Here is a 16,839-nt window from a genome sequence, read left to right as displayed (position 1 = left end):
TCTCCCCGATAAGGAGGAGGACTCAGATCTTCTGGTTGGCCCCACGGGCAGGTTGAGTGGGGGAACAGATAATCAAGATGCAGAAACCAATCTTGCAAGGGAACTAGCATGTGAAGAGGCAGATTTAGCATGTCCAGAAGAAAAGGGAGAGAGAATGTGTCAGAGAGAGTGTAGAGAGCTTCAGTACAGCTGCAGGAAGAACTAGAGCTAAACAAGGAGGGGTGGGAGTGGCCCCCCTGTGTGATAGAACTCAGGCTAGATGGCAAAAGCATCTACCTGCAGTGGATATTATCTGGAATGAAAAATGCCAGGCCAAAGGCAATGAACATGTCAAAATTCTTTACAATGAAGCAGGTTCACAGGGAATAGCCTACTGACTGGAAGAAACGGCAAAAAAATATACGAATATACATCCTGAAACACAGGGGGGAAGGACTCAACTGGCCCCATATTTGTGGGGCACTCCTCAGATGTGGTTAGGTGGAAATGACAAAAAGCTGAGGGACAAGATCAAGATAATTTCAGGACATTGTTGGAGGTTGGGAGAATCAGCGGGAATCAACTAAGCAGGAAGGAGTTGCAGTTCTGGAAGAAATCCCAGAGGAAATGGTGCCCCCAGGGAGAGGAAGAGGATGAGAGCATGGGCAGCCTGCTTCAAACATCCCCCCCAGGAGACTTCGTATCAATCCCTGTGCATCCTGTAAGAAAGATGGACACTGTAAATGGGATTGTCCACAACTGAAACTTCAGAACCCTCCCAACCCTCTCCTGGCATCACTGAAGACGACTGAGGGGGCACCAGAGGATTCTCCCCCATCAGAACATCTGGTTCCAGCCAAGTTAAGTACAATTGTTTGTGGCTATGGGAACTTGTTCCTCTGTGTTAAATCTGGGAAAATGAAACTCAAGTCACAATTCTGGAACAATTGTCTGGTGCAAGAGGGAATTGGGGAACTGGGCCATTTTTAATGCTGTGGATTTAAAACTGGGAAAACAGTGGTTGGCTCCCCAGTATTTCCCCAATTCACCAAAGCGTCAGCCTGGGAGAGATCTCTTGGAAAAATGAAATGCCACAATCCAATTTAAAAATGATAAAATATAAGTTATTATTGCAGAGCCTAATTCTGTGGAAGATTCTAGTTTTGCATGAGAATCTCCAAAAGGAGAACTAATCCATCTGCCAACGTCACCTGGGGATGCAGTGATTCCAACAGGATGGGCTGGAGAGGTGCCTCCATGATCCAAAAGAGCAGAACCCATGAGAATTGCAGTGAAACCTGGAGCAGGGTTGGTCAGGCCAAAGCAATAGCCTTTGAAAATGGAAAGTTGTGAGGGATTCTAACCCTTTGTAGAAAAATTGATGAAATTTTGCTTGTTAAAAGAATGTGAATCTAAATGTAATGCTCCAATTTTGCCAGTCAAGCAGGCAAATGGAAGGCTATACCAGTTACTCCAAGACCTCAGAGCTATAAATAATAGAGTGGAAGATATACAAGCAGTTGTAGCGAATCCTTACACTTTACTAACTCCCCTAAATGAAAGTTTAATATGTTTCACAGTATTAGATTTGAAAGATGCCTTTTTCTGTCTCCCTTTGAGTTGTGAAAGTCAAGAGCTTTTTGCTTTCAACTGGGAAAATCCAAAACCAGGGAGGAAAACCCAGCTGACTTTGGTGGTCCTCTTGAAGGGATTTAAAAATAGTCCCCCAGTATTTGGAACTCAATTGGCAAAGGAACTGGAGGAATGGAAAAGTCAAAACCCTCTTGGAGCCTTATTCCAGTGTGTGGATGATATTTTGATAGCCACTGATGCTGAGCAGCAATGTTGGGATCAGACACTGTGGAATTTCCTTGGACTGGGTGGATATGGGGTGTCCCAAACACAATGTGCAAGTAGTCCAGACCCCAGGAGCCTCCCTGGGCTTTGGAATTCTCCAAGGACAATGGAGGCTGGGCCAGGAATGAAAGAAGCAACCTGTCAACTCCCCCAGCCCCAGCAAAGGAAGCCCAGAGAGTGATTGCTTCCAGACTAGAGGAGCAGTGTGTTCGGGCAGAGCTGACTTAGGAGACAGCCCCTTGGAAAGTCCTGGTTGGGAATTGTTTCCCAGCGGGGGCAGCTTTGTCCAGCGTGGAAAACAATTCTCTGGATGCACAGGAACTCCCCCCAGCAGGTCATGGAATTGGGGGCACTCCTCTGCAGTGCCTCAGCCCAGAAAGCAGAACCAATTGTGCTCACTCCAGCTTTGGAATTGAGTCAAGGAGAACCAACAGAGGCTACTGTCCTGCATTGCAGAGTGCACCAAGGGGGGAAGACCAAAGCAGAACTGGGGAATCATTTGGCCCATAATTCTGCCAAAAAGGCTGCAGAAAAAGACACTTTAGAGAGTAAAGTTTTGTCTTTAATAACCCTGTGACAGAGATACCTCTCCCAGTAGAAAAAAACTAGTGTAGTGCTAAGGATTGTTAGCTCATTGAAACTTTAGGAGCAAAATTTGCTCCAGGAGACTGGGCAGTTACCCCAGGTGGGCAAATAATAGTCCCTGAACCAATCTGGTGTGACCTGGTGGATGGGGAACATGAGGGTATTCCTTGGACTGAAGCAAATCATTGAAACATTTGCACAGGTGGGTTATAATAAGTCCAAAACTGACCCCAGTTGTACAAGCAGTGAGTCAGCAGTGTGGTGTGTGTAAGAGAAATGATCCAACCCCTGCCAGTGCAGTGGGAATAGGTGATGTACAGTGTGGAAATGTTCCAGGTGAATGTTGGCAGATGGATTTGACTGAATTGCCCAGAAAAGGGGGCTGTAAAGATCTCCTAGTCTTGAGGGATACCTTCTCTGGGTGGCCAGAGGCTTTTCCTTGTTGCACTAAGAAGGTTTGGAAAGAGACTGCAATACTGTTAAATGCAATCCTCCCTGTATTTGGGATGCCTTTGGGAATGTCATCAGACAGAGGTTCCCACTTATTGCAGAAACAAAATGCTTAACTTTTGTTTTGCTCTTCTGACAACAGTTCAAACACTGTTGACATGGGAGGAAAATTTACATCTCTTTTTAGTGCCAAATGTTATCCAAGTGTTGCCTAAAAGTGTATGTATTAAGTAAGCAAGACTCTGTAATGAATCTGTAAACTGTGTGTGTTAATGTAAAGCCCTGTCTGGCTGTCCCTGAAGTGCTGAGGCTGAACAACAGCCCCTGAGCCAAAGCTGAGCTCTAGATGAACCTTCCAACCTAATGGGCTGTGTCTCCATGTATCTGCTCATCAGCTCAAACTGGGTCTGTTTGTTGGTAAAAATGTGGTGTGATGGGACTCCACCTGTGTATCTGCTCCTGAACCAAACAGGTGTGCTTATTAGTCAGATCTGTTAGTCTGGGCTCATTAGTGAATCCTGTTTGTACCTGTTCATTAATGAAATATGTCTGATTGTCAGCAAAATGTGATCTTTATCCTTCTGTATCTGGAGAGTGGTCAAGGCCATGGCAGTCGATGTCTGGCCTTGTTTGGCAGCAGACGGTGCAGGGGGAGCCTTGGTTTGGGAGAAGTAGAATATTGCTCCCACTATTCTGCTCTGGCCAAATAAGGAACAATAGAATCTTAGAGAAGTCCTGGAGAATTGGATCAGGGCTGTAATTCAAGCAAACATGATGTGAGCTGAGCTCTGGGGCCCCAGAGAAGATCAAACCAAACATGCTGGTCTCTGTGGGGAAAAGCAGGGATGCTGAGAACTGAGGTCAAGAAGGGGACACCTGACTTTGGGGGGGCACCAGATGCCAAAAAACCCACCATGACCCCCAGAGAAGACCCCAAATGACCAAATAGGTGCTTGCAATAAGGGATGTGACTGTGTAAAGCAAAGTAATGGACGTGTGTTAAGTAAGGGAGAATATCCAATGCCTCTGGAATCAGTGTGTGTAATCCCAAACCCTGCCTGTGTCCCTGAGCAGGCTGGATTAGAAGAAATGTCCTGCAGGCATCCAACATGCTGCCCTAAAGAATACCTGCTTCTTAACACACCAAACTGGGGTGAAGGGCTTGGGTTCTGCTTGTGGGGATCATTTCTGGCCCCCAGATGGGACCCTGTGCCTGATCTCCCGTGGATCCGAGGGATCTCTGGATCTTCACCCCAGCACCAGGACTTTCCTGGAGAAGAGCACAGATCCCCAGCCCAGTCTGGGATTTGGGGGCGATCCCATTGGATAATAAGGCATTCTTTTGGGGAATCCTGCTCATGTAAAATGTGTGGATCTTCCAGCACTTTGGGTGGGTTATTTGGTATTCCACAATTTGGTGTCTGGCTTTGTTTTATCCACTGATCATTGTTTTGTGTTTGTATTTGTCTCTGTACTGTAACATTTGCACAGGTGGGTTAGGGGTGCAAAACTGACCCAGTTGCACAAGCAGTGAGTCAGCAGTGTGGTGTGTGAGAGAGAAATGATCCAAACCCTGCCAATGCAGTGGGAATAGGTGATGTACAGTGTGGAAATGTTCCAGGTGAATGTTGGCAGATGGATTTGACTGAATTGCCCAGAAAAGGGGGGTGTTAAGATCTCCTAGTCTTGGGGGATACCTTCTCTGAGTGGCCAGAGGTTTTACTTTGTGACACCAACGGGGCTAGGGAAGTGAGTGGAATATCCAAGAATCCCTGGATTCGAGGTACATTTGGGAATGTCATCAGACAGAGGTTCCCACTTGATTGTAGAAGTGGTACAACAAGTCAAATCATGGATGCATTATTCCAGAATTTCAAAGGCCAGAACCCCTTGGGTAATTGAGAGGTTGTCTGAGGAGAAACCAAATGCTTTAGTCTTGTTTTGCTCTCCTGACAATAGTTAATTGGGTCTTGAATTGGGAACAAAATTTACATCTCATTTTAGTCTCAAATGTGACCCAAGTGTTGCCTCCGAGGGATTGTTGGGTGTGCACTCATTTACCTGAAAAGACAAGAAGCCATTCACCATTTCTGCCTCCCCTATTCTGGTAGAAATGATTCCTGGTCACTGGGTGAGCACTTGGGTTCACCAAAAAGTAGACCCAGCAGTTAGTGTGTAAGGACCCCCCCATCTCTGAAAATCCTGCCTGTGTCCAAAGCTGTGACCCCTACTAAAGGGACAGGAGACCTGGATTGTGTTAATGAAAGGGGCACGTTTGTGGGAAATCACACCCAATGTCCTCAAACCCTTCCTGCTGGGGAAATGACTGATCCTTGGCCGGTCCCCAGTGGAAAGGGGTGGTGTTGACTGTGTGGAAATAACACCTGTGAAGGGTTGCCCCAAAGCTGGAAGAGCATTTGTATTTCAGCTTGCATCATGACTCAGTGCTGTAGCTGTTCTAATGCCTCGAGCTGTAAAATGAAATAAAGCTCCTAAGGCACTCCATCCCTTCAGGAGCTTAGTCTGAAGAAAAGGAGGGATTTGATGTGGGATATAGGACATTGCTCCCAACATTTCTCTATGGCCAAGGAAGGAAAAACATAATCTTGGAGAGGTCCTAGAGAATTCGATTGGGGATGTAACTAAGCAAACAGGATGGAAGCTGAGCTCTGTGCACCCAGAGAAGATCAAATGACACTGTGTCTGCTCAGAACTGAGGTCAAGAAGTGGACACTTCAACTTTGGGGGCATCAGATGCCAAAAACATCAAACAGAGATCCCTGAAAAAGACCCCAAAGGACCATCTAAGGAATTGCAATGGGGAGGTGACTATGTAAAGCAAAGTAATGTCTATGTATTAAGTAAGGGAGACTATCCAATGAATATGGGAAGTGTTTGTGTAATATAAAGCCCTGTCTGGCTGTCATTGAAGTGCTGAAGCTGAACAACAGGCCCTGAGCCAAAGCTGACCTCTAGATGAACCTTCCAACCTAATGGTCTATTTATCCATGTATTTGCTCCTTAGATAAAACTGTGTATGTTTGTTGGTCAAAGATGTACTGTGTGAAAAGACTACCCGTGTATCTGCCCATGAACAAAATAAATGTGCTTATTAGTAAGATCTGTGAGTCTCAGCTCATTAGTGAATGATATTTGTATGTGTTCATTAATCAAATCTTATGTCTGATTGTGAGCAAAATGTAATCTTTATCTTTCTGTATCTGGAGAGTGGTCAAGGCCATGGCAGTCGATGCCTGGCCTTGTTTGGCAGCAGATGGGGCAGGTTGACTGCCTTGGTTTTCCCCTTAAGCCCTGGCCAGGCTCTGGGTGGAACCCAGGAGGAGAAGGGAGCCAGATGGTTTTGCCCACTCGTAGCTCTGTGAGCTCTGTGAGCCCAGAAAAGCTGGACCCCTCCCAGCAGAGGTGGAGCCCTCCCCTACGAGTGGACGCCCTGGGTCGGATTTCCCTTCCCCAGGAGGGGTTCTCCAACCCTTGGCTGTGACCGGGGCTCCCCCGCGGCCGTGCGGGCCTGGCTGAGGGGAACAGATGAGGGCAACTGGGCAGGGACTTTTCTACTCACTCCAGGCACTCTTGGTAGGAACGATGAGGTACATCACTGAGCTCAGCCTTTTGTCATTCTTTGCTGGTTTGCACTGTAGTAAAATTACACACTTGTTCTCCAAAGTTGTTGTCAGGGTCTCTTGTGTTGACCCTCGTCATTGACAAAACAGTTCCATGGGGCCCTGCAGTGTCACAATGGTCCCCTGATTCCATGAGACAACATTCCTAATGTACTGTCTAGACTAGAGGAAAATCACAGGAAGAGCCGTGGTTTGTTAGGACTTGCTTTGTCTGAATGAGCCCCGTGGGGCTTTTGGTGCTGAGTCCTTGAACCTCAGGTACTGAGGGGAGATTGCACAAACCTTTCCATTAGTCAGAGTCAGAAGGAGAACCCAAAATATCTCAAAGCATTAATGGGTCCCACTGAGGGGCATTCCCAATACAGGCTCCTCATGGACTCGCTGGAAGAGAGAATTGAAGGCCATGATTGCACAAAGCTCTCAAAGGCTCAGTTTCCAAAGGAAGTACCAAAGCTCCTTAAAAAACCTGGAGTACCTACTGACAGAGCCTCTCAAGGGACTAATTAAAGCACATAATTGGAGAACATGATTGAACAAACCTCTCCTAGACTCAGAGTCAAAAGGAAAGGCAAAGTACCTTAATAAACCTTTAGTCCCTTCAAGCATTAATGAGCCCCATTGAGGGCCCTTCCTGACAAAGACTCTGAAGGGATCCATTAGAGCAGAGAACTGGAGGTCATCAGAGATTCAAAAGCAAAACCCAAAGGACTTTAAAAACCCTGCAGCCCCTTGAGGCATTAAGGAGCCCCCCAAGGGCCATTCCTGACAAAGCCTCCCCAGGGACTCTCCAGAAGATCCTTGGGGGCCATGAGTGCAGGGAGGCAAAGGCTCTGTTTGCCTCAGATGCAGCTCAGATGTTGAGCACAGCCTGGTTTGGTTGGAGGCAGCAGAAAGGCCCAGCCCTGACCCCCAGCCCGGGGAAGGCAGATCCTGTCCCTCACACCTCGCTCAGGGCTCTGCCGGGGGCACTGCCTTGGGGGGTGACGCTGAGGGAAGGACAAGGGGGTGCCAGTGCCCAGCCTTCCCGGGCCCTTTGCTGTGCCCTGCCAGCAGCAGCCTCCCCGTGCTGTGCCCAGGCTGCTCCTTTCAGCTGCGGGCACAGACAGGGCCCAGCTGTGCCTGCTGCTGTCCCATCCTGCGCTCAGCACGAGGGACGGGGCAGCCCAAAGAGAAGCCCCGTTGCTGGAGGGAGCCCAGGCCCTCGGGCACAGGGGATCTCCCAGGGCCTGTGCCAGCCAGGGGCCTTGTGCTGGGCTGTCACAGGCCAGGGTAGGGGCAGCTGGAGAGCCCCTGGCCCAGCCATGAGTTATGGGCTGAGCCATCAGCTCCTGCTGAGAGAAGGGACCTCACAGGCCCTTCCCCAGCCACCTTCCTGCTCTTGACCTGTCCCCTCCAGGGGCAGAAGTGACCTCACAGCCCCTTCACAGCCACCAGCTTCCTACTGGGTGATGAATTCCTGAGGCACAACTGACCCCTTGATACTGTACCCAACCATCCTCCTCCTTGTGGCCCAGTAAATGATGGGACCACATAAACTTGTTTCCTCAAATGTGTCCAGTAGATTTCCATGATTTCAGTAGAGAGATATTTTTCACAGGAACTGCTGTGTTTGTACTGGTGCATTTGATAGCTCTACTTCTGCCTCTCTCTCTATTCTCTCTTCAAAGAGCTCTCCAAGGAAAAGATTCCTTGAATTGTAGAATAGTAGAGGCTGGAAGAGCCCCCTGAGCAGCACTGCCCTGGCTGTGGTTGGGCTGCAGTTCCCTCTGCCCAGAGCAACCCCTGTCCTGCCATGTTGGTGCTTGTGGTTGCAGCGCTGGTGGTCCCAGCCCAAGTCTTTGGCTGTCCCTGGGCAGTGCTGGCCCCACAGGAAGCGTCTCTGCAACCACCCCCACCCAATGGGCTGGGCTGGGCAAGTGTTTCACAGGGGACATGGCTGGGACAACTAGGCTGGACTGACCCAAGGGATATTCCATTCCATGGGATGGCATGATCAGCAATAACTGAGAGAAAGGAAGGGAGAAAGGGCAGGGAGGAGGGGGGGAAGACATGGATGCTCTTTATTAATTCATTTTCAGTGGGGCCTTGAGCAAAAACAGGCCTTGGAGCAGATCAAACAGGAGACAGCCCGTGCAGTAGCTCTGGGGCCTGTTGGAACGGGAACAGCTGTGCAAAATATCCTCTACAAGGCAGCTGGGGAGCATGGTCTCACCTGGAGCCTCTGGCACAGAACACCAGGAGAAACCCAAGGTCGACCATCAGGATTTTGGAGCCGGGGTTATCGAGGATCAGAAGCCAACTGAAAAGGAGATATTGGCAGCCTCTGAGGGTGTTCGAGCCGCCTCAGCAGTTGCTGGAGCAAAGTGTGTCTCCTCTTGGCACCACGTTTGCCTGTGCTGCACTGGATGTTCAAAGGGAACATCCCCTCAACTCATCATGCAACCAGTGCTCCATGGAGCAAGTGGAGCAAACTTTGATCACACAGCGAGCCCAAATGGGAAAACCCAGTTTCCCGGGGATCCTGGAAGAGATTATGGACTGGCCAGAAGGCAGGGATTTTGGAGCACTGCCTGAAGAGGTGACTTGTACCCAAGAAGCACCACTATATAATGAGTTCCCAGAAAATGAAAGAGATCCATCTGTTAACTGATGGATCTTACCGAATGGTAGGAAACCATGGGAGGTGGAAAGCTGCTGTGTGCAGTCCCACACGACGGGGCGTTGAAGCTGCTGAGGGAGAGGGTGAGTCAAGCCAGTTTGCAGAAGTGAAAACCATCCAACCAGCCCTAAAGATTGCCAAAGGAGAAAAGTGGCCTGTACTACACCTCTACACTGACTCCTGGATGGTGGGTAATGCCCTGTGGGGGTGACTACTGCAGTGGAAGAAGGCCAATTGGCAACGGAGGGGTAAAGCCATCTGGGCTGCTGCATTGTGGCAGGACATCACTGCACGGGTGGAAAACACGACTCTGAAAGTGCATCACATCAATGCTCCCGTGCCCAAGGGTCGTACCACTGAAGAACATCAGAACCATAAGCAGGTGGATAAGGCTGCCAAGATTGGAATGGCCCAGGTAGACTTGGACTGGGAGCAGAAGGGTGAGCTCTTTGTAGCCCGATGGGCCCATGGAACATCAGGAGATCTGGGAAGAAATGCAAGGTACAGGTGGGCTCGTGATCCAGGGGTCGACCTGACCACGGAGGCCATCACACAGGTCACTCATGAATGTGACATGTCTGTGGCAATTAAGGGAGCCATGCAAGTAAAATCTGCCTGGAATAGAGGGCGGTGGCCGGATTTCCAATATGGTGAGGTCTGGCAAATTGATTACATTGGACCACTGCCACAAACACACCAGGGCAAGAGCTACAGACTCACCATGGGGGAGGCAACAACTGGCTGGCTGGAAACATACCCTGTAAACCAGGCCACTGCTCAAAACACCATCTGAGGCCTCGAGAGGCACATTCTGTGCTGACATGGGACCCCAGAGAGAACTGAATCAGATAATGGGACTCACTTCTGGAATAATCTCACAAGTTCTTGGGCAAAGAAACATGGCATTGAATGGATCTATCATATCCCTTATCACCCACAAGCCTCTGGGAAGACTGAGAGGTATAATGGACTGTTGAAAACCATGTTGAGAGCATTATGTAATGGGACATGGAAGAATTGGGAGGCAAATTTAGCTGAGGCCACTTGGCTGATCAGCACTGGGGGATCTGCCAACTGCCCTGGTCCTGCCCAAACAAAACCCCTACACACTGTGGGAGGGGATAAAGTCCCGGTACTACACATGGGGAAATGGGGGGGGAAGTCAGTGTGGGGTTCTCCTCCCATGAGAAAAGGCAAACCCATCCGTGGGATTGTCTTTGCTCAGGGACCAGGGTGTACCTGGTGGGTAATGAGGGAAGATGGGGAGACCTGGTGTGTGCCTCGAGGAGATTTTACCTTGGGGGAAAGATGATCTGTGTTCTGAGTTGTGTGTTGCAGGAGGTAAAGTAGCAGGAATGACATGAACCAATGAAGAACAAATTGTGTGAGGAGGAAGGAGAGTGCGATGATGACCCGGGACGGGCTGGTGTCAGTGCCCAACGATTGTGTTGCTTTTCCTGTCCTGAGTACCCATCCTGATGGAATGGAGCCCAACATCTGGAGGGGTGGAAGAAGGCCATGAAAATGGGAAAATAAGACCTATCTGTAAAAGGGCGGGGAATAGCAGTTAATCAAAATGTATAAATATGTACGTTGGGTCTAAAGACAGTTTAGGAATGTAGTTTAAGTAGCTTGTGTTGGTAAGGAGGGATCTCAGTAATGCAGAATAAATACAATGGAATAGTCAAAAGATAAATAAATTATGTGGGGTCTGACACAAATGGTGTGGAATAAGGGGTGGAGATTGTATTGGGTCTGACTGAGCTGGAATTCGTTTCCCCAGAGCAGCCCTCCCAGTGCTGTGCTCTGCACTGGGAGCTGGAAAGGTGTTGATAACACACTGGTGTTTGGGCCACTGCTGAGCAGGGCTGGCACAACATCAGCACTGTCACATTCCTCCCCAGTCAAGGGTAAGACCCTGGGAGGGGACACGGCCAGGTCAGCTGACCCCAACTGACCAAAGTGACATTCCAGATGATGGGAGGTCAGGTCAGCTCTAAAAGCTGAGGCAGGGAGCAGGAGGGGGGCATTCATTGTCTAATGGCTGCCTGCTGAGGAACCCTCACAGGTACCCAAGCCCTGCTCCTCGGGAGTGGCCGACCATGGCTGCTCATGGGGAGCAGAGAACAAACCCTGCTGTCTTTGGCTTCTGTGTGCACAAGCTTCGCTTTAGTTTTTGCTTATCCCCACCCACAAGTTGGTTTTTTTTTCCACCTTACTCTCTCCCCTGTCCCACTGGGAAGGGGAGTGATAGAGCAGCTGGGAGGGCACCTGGTGTCCAGCCAAAGTCAACCCACAACACACCTGAACACTTCCAGAAACTCCACCACTTCCCTGGGCTACATGTTCCAATGCCTCAACACTCTCTCAGTGGAAAAAGGTTTCTTTAATATCTAATATGAACCTTGCCCAATGCAATTTAAGGTTATTCCCTCACAACCTTTCACTACAGTCTTGGTAGAAGAGACCAACCCCGACCCCACTAAAAACCTCCTTTCAGGTCATTGTAGAGAGCAATGAGGTCCCCCCTGAGCCTCCCCTTCTCCAGACTCAACCAGCCCAGTTCCCTCAGCCGTCCCTCAGCAGACATGTTTTCCAGAGCCTTCCCCAGCTCCGTTCCCTTCTCTGGACACGCTCCAGCCCCTCAAGGGCCTTTTTGCACTGAGGGACCAGAACTGGACACAGCACTCCAGGTGGGGCCTCAGCAGTGCCCAGCACAGAGGGGCAATCAGTTCTCTGCTCCTGCTGGCCACACTCTTCTCCACAAAGGCCAGGATGCCCTTGGCCTTCTTGCCCCTCTGGGCACACTCTGGCTCATATCCAGTCTCTGTCAAGTAACACCCACAAGTCTCTTCCTGCTGAGCAGCTCTCCAGCCCCTCTGCCCCCAGCCTGGAGTGTTCCAGGGGGTTGTTGGGAGCCAAGGGCAGGCCCTGACACTTGGCCTTATTGATCCAGCCTGTCCAGATCCCTCTGCACAGCCTTCCTGCCCTCCAGCACATCCACACTCACACCCAACGTGGTGTTGTCCATGACTTTACTGAGGGGGCACTCGATCCCCTGGCCCAGATCATCAAGAATGGTGTTAAACAGGAGCAGCCCCAACCCTGAGCCCTTGGGAACCCCACTAGTGACCGGCCCCACCTGGATTTCCTTCCATTCCCCACCACTCCCTGGGCCATCAGACACTTTGGCACTCAGCAAACAGTTCCCCGGGCAAGCCATGAGCAGTTTGTGCAGGAGATGCTGGGGGAGATGGTGCCAAAGTTGGCTTTGCTGAACCTAGAGAGACACATCCCCAGCCTTTCCCTCAGCTGCTGAGCAGGTCCTTTGTCAGAGAAGGAGATGAGGTTGGTCAGGCAGGACCTGCCTTTCCCAACCCCACATTGGCTGGCCCTGATCTCCTGGTTGTCCTGCCCATGCCATGGGATGGCACTGAGGAGGATCTGCTGCATGGACTTTCCCGGTCCTGAGGTCAATGGGACAGGCCAGGAGTTGCCCAGATGCTCCTTTTGGCCCTTCCTGGGGATGGGCATCCCATTTGCTTGTTGTCAGTCAGCTGGGACTTGTGCGGTTCTGCAGCACTGCTGGGGAAGGAGAGTGGCTTGGCCAGCTCTTTCTCCAGCTCCCTCAGGACTCTTGGGTGCATCCCATGTGGGCCCAGGTACTTGTGGGGGTCTCACTGGCAGAGCGGGTCACTGACCATTTCCTCCTGGATTGTGGGGCTTCACTCAGCTCCCCATCACCAACTTCCAGCCCTGGGAGCTGGGGAGGCTGAGGACAACTCTTTGGGTGTTAAAGACTGAGGTAAATAAAGCAATAAGTAACTTCATGGAACCAAGGACCATTGTGACACTGCGGGGCCTTCTGGAGCCAAAGGAGCCCTGGGACACTGGGGAATATCATGGAATCAAGGGAGCACTGTCACCCTGGGAAAACTCCTGGAATTCAGGGCCCATTGTGACACTGCAGGTGTCACCCATGGAACAAAAGAAACCCTGGGATGCTGCAGAAACTCATGGAACCAAGGGACTACTGTGACATTGAGGGGGCTCATGGAATCAAGAGTCCATTGGGACAATCTCTGGCCTCATGAAATCAAAGGAATTCTGGGACACTGTCAAACCTCCTTGAACCAAGGGTTGCTGGTGACATGCATGTCCTCCTGGATCTAAGGGAGCGCTGAGATATTTCTGAACCTCCCAGAATCCAGGGGTCATTGTGACCCTGCAGAACCTCCTGCATTCAAGTGGTCCTTGTGAAACTGCAGGCTCTCCTGGAACCCAAGGACTCCTGGAACACTGCAGAGCTCATGGAATCAAGGGGTCACTGTCCCACTGCAGCTACTTCTGAACCACGAGGGACCCTGGGACAATGGGAAATCTCCTGGAATCCAAAGGGCATTTGGGGACTGCAGGGCCTCATGGAACTAAAGGAACCTCTGAAGACTGTGTAAGCTCAAGGAATCCAGGGGCCATTGTGACATGTGGGGCCTCCTTGAACCAAAGGAACCCTGAGAATTTTTATGGGAACAAGTTTAGGCAGCAGCAGCTGCATTCAGTTAATCAGGATCAACAAGGAGTGTTTTGGCCTTGACTGGTGTTTTCCATCCAGAGAGTGCTGTTTGCCAAAGTGGAAAACCACTTGGAACGCTCTGCATGGCAGCCTGTGTTTTTCTCTGGTGGCTGAACACAGCCAGCACATGAGGGGAGGGGAATGTGTGGGATCAGGGCACTGTTTTGGGGCCACGCTGGGAATTCTGGTGGACTAAAAGACAAAGCCCAAGTGCTGTTTCCAAAGGAAACCAATGAAAGCGGGACACCGGAAAGATGGGCGGACAAGTCCCAAAATGGAACTCTGTGTGTGCAGCCTCATTTTCTCCTTCAGTGACCACAGGAGAGGGGGGAAAAACGCGGGTTGTGACCCCAAAACTGTTCTGGGGGGAAATTAGGGATTGAGGGGAAAATGGGAAAGTGGGAGGAACAGGGAGAAGGGTGGAAAAGGGGGGTGGTCTGGCGGGTCCGAGGGTCCCATGGGGGTCTTTGGGCACAGGGCGGTGGCCCCCTTGAGCTCCCAACTTCCTGTGGGGTGCTGGGGGCTGCTGGATCCAATCCCAGCCTTGGATCATGCCAACACTTTCAGTTTAGAGGAATTAGAGAGATGCGATTAAACCACTTTTGTCACCCAGGTTTTAATGATGGCAAATCAGATCTATTGATACAAATGAATTATTTAGGGATACAAATGATCAGACAAACGATCTTAATCAGAATTATTTCCTGTACAATAGAAACACTAAAACTATCACTAGTACAGGATAAGATAGGACAGTGCTCTACACTAAAGCAATTGTTGAAGCAATTCTACTAAAGCTGGCACAAAAGCAATAATTCTTAATTAGAGATGGATGGAACTCCCCCAGACCAACGCTCGTGGGGAGATCTCTGCTCTCAACCTCCAGGAGTGACCTTGGGGGGTCCCCAGCCAAGGCAGGAATCTCCACACACCCCCCAGGAAGGGTCCTGTTGGAAGAAGCTGCCCCTGTGAAAGGGGACTGGCCCTTTGTGGTCGAAAGGGATGGACTGACAGTCACTGGACTCCAGGGGTTGCCTCCCCATCAGGGGGTTCATTGGGGGTGGAAGCAGCGGTCAAAGCTCTTCCCGCAGTCAGGGCACTCGTAGGGTGCCCTTACCGGTGGGTCCGTTGGTGTTGGGTCAAGCCAGAGCTCTCGGTGAAGCTCTTCCCACACTCCCCACACTTGTAGGGCCTCTCACCGGTGTGGATGCGCCGGTGGGTGACAAGGTGGGAGTTCCGGTTGAAGCCCTTCCCGCAGTCGGTGCAGCGGAAGGGTCTCTCATCCGTGTGTGTCCGGTGGTGCTGTACGAGAGCTGAACTGGTCTGAAACCTCTTCCCACATTCCAAGCACTTGTAGGGTCGTTCCCCGGTGTGGATGCGCTGGTGTTTGTGGAGGGTGGAGCTGTCACTGAAGCTCTTCCCACATTCCCCACACGTGTAGGGTCGTTCCCCAGTGTGGAAATAACGGTGGGTGCGGAGGTTGGAGCTCTGCCTGAAGCTCTTCCCACATTCCCCACACGTGTAGGGACGTTCCCCCGTGTGGATGTGCTGGTGGGTGAGGAGGTGGGCGCTCTGCCTGAAGCTCTTCCCACATTCCAAGCATCTGAAGGGCTTTTCCCTGCTGGGAGGCTGCTCAGGGACCACCAGGTCAGAGTTCCCCCTCAAGCTCCGGCCACCCTCCCGGCACAGGCTGGCTCTTTCCTCCTCAGAGCACCCTGGGCTGGCTTTGGAGCCCCTCCTGCGGGGGGATCTCTGGGCCTTTTCCTCCCCACTGCCTTCCTGTGCCGGGGAGCCCTTCAAAATGGCCTCTCCCACCAGGCTCTGCCAGGGGGATTTGTCCTCCGGGCTCTCCATCCTCAGCTCACGGTCTGGGGCAGGAAGCAAGAAGGACAGGGAGGGGATTTGCCTCTGGCCCAGAGGGAAGGCCAAGGACATCCCCCCAACTCCGGCTCTGGCAGGACGGCGGCAGCAGAGGGGTTGTCCTGCAGCCGGGGCCATGCTCAGCTGACAGAGCCAGCACAAGATCAGGACAAAGGGGCACTGACTTCCTCCTCACCTGCCTGGGGAGCCCGCGGCATCTTCCTCTTCCTCGCAGCCTCCTCCTCCATCTGCCCAAGTTTTGGGAAGCAGAAATCCTGATGGGGGGGAAAACAAGGCCTGAGTGCGTTGGCTTGGGGGTTCCTCCTGCCCAAGTCCATCTCTAGAACTCACCGGGCATCCTGTGTCCATAAAAACCTCCAAAACACCAAGATTCAGCCCAGAAAAACCCAAACCACCAAGATTCAGGAAAAAAACCCCTAAGAAATAGCAAGATGAACCCCCCCCAAACTGCAAAAAGTTAAGTTTCAGCTGAAAAATACTCCAAAATATGAAGATTCAGCCCAAAAAAATTCTCCCAGAAGTTCCCCCTCTCTGGTCTCTGCCCTCTGGGGTTCAGAGAGTCTCTCCTCTCTGGGATGCTGGGGGTCCCACCTAGGGATGCTGGGAGTGTTGGAGGTCCCAAGGGTCCCTTCTCCTCCGACTCTCGCCTTCGGGATGCCGCGTTCCCAGACATTCCCCCTCTCCAGGTTCTCCATTCTGTTGTCCTGGGGATCCCAGGGGTTCCCACTGTCCAGGTTTCCCCTTCTCAGTGCCCCCTCTCCAGGCTCTTGGGGCTCTCGCAGCTCTCCCCTCTCTCCAGCCTCCCCTGCTCTCCAGGGATCAAGGCATGGGGACACTGAGGCACCCCCACAGCAACCCCACTCCTGCTCTCCCCCCTCCCATTAGCCCCCCTCTCCCTGCCCTTTCCCACTGCCCCCTCAAACCCCGGCTACCCCCAGCTCCCTTTGGGGGTGACCCACCCGCACTTTTTGCTTCTCTCGCCCCTTTCCCATCGTGGCCTCTCCGCTCACCCGACAGCGGCAGGAAAGGCAGGGACAGGGGTGGAGCAGCAACAGGAACAGCAGGAGAACAATCGCCCCCCCATCCTGTGGGTGCCCGGGAACGGGGAACTCATCCCAAATATCCTGGGGGGAGTGTGGGGAGTCGGGACATACTCGGGCTGCCAGCACAGATTTCCCTGCAAAGGTTGCAGGGAGTCAAGCTCTGCAGAGGAG

At 51.5% G+C, this 16,839-nt stretch overlaps 3 protein-coding genes across 25 annotated transcripts in view; 1 reads left to right on the top strand and 2 right to left on the bottom strand.

Annotated features, from left to right (window-relative positions):
* LOC127462852 (zinc finger protein 239-like) overlaps positions 1-16,486 on the bottom strand; it is a 151,438-nt gene extending 134,952 nt beyond the window's left edge. The window contains exons 1-2 of one of the 2 annotated variants that reach the window (XR_007900573.1): positions 15,801-16,486; positions 14,753-15,612 (exon numbers count right to left, since the gene is read on the bottom strand). Coding sequence is in view for 1 of the 2 variants with exons in the window: in XM_051771798.1 (XP_051627758.1) it covers positions 14,858-15,612; positions 15,801-15,942 (897 nt within the window). In the remaining variant the exon portion in view is untranslated. Of the gene's footprint in view, positions 1-14,341; positions 15,613-15,800 lie in introns of those variants that run through there. The other variant, XM_051771798.1, reaches the window with a different exon arrangement.
* LOC127462835 (zinc finger protein 239-like) overlaps positions 1-16,839 on the top strand; it is a 306,020-nt gene that overhangs the window by 271,714 nt on the left and 17,467 nt on the right. The window lies entirely within an intron of this gene.
* The window catches only part of LOC127462846 (zinc finger protein 239-like), a 293,082-nt gene that overhangs the window by 272,047 nt on the left and 4,196 nt on the right, over positions 1-16,839 (bottom strand). The window contains exon 1 of one of the 12 annotated variants that reach the window (XM_051771787.1): positions 16,780-16,790. The exons of the other annotated variants lie outside the window; for them this stretch is intronic. The gene's annotated coding sequence lies outside the window, so the exon portion shown is untranslated. Of the gene's footprint in view, positions 1-16,779; positions 16,791-16,839 lie in introns of those variants that run through there. 12 annotated transcript variants of the gene reach the window in all.

Source organism: Manacus candei, unplaced genomic scaffold (assembly GCF_025592945.1).
Source record: "Manacus candei isolate 608988 ecotype Guabito, Panama unplaced genomic scaffold, ASM2559294v1 h1tg000142l, whole genome shotgun sequence".
NCBI classification, from domain to species: domain Eukaryota; kingdom Metazoa; phylum Chordata; class Aves; order Passeriformes; family Pipridae; genus Manacus; species Manacus candei.
Note: the sequence above shows the minus strand (reverse complement) of the source record. Positions and strands in the feature narration are given on the sequence as shown.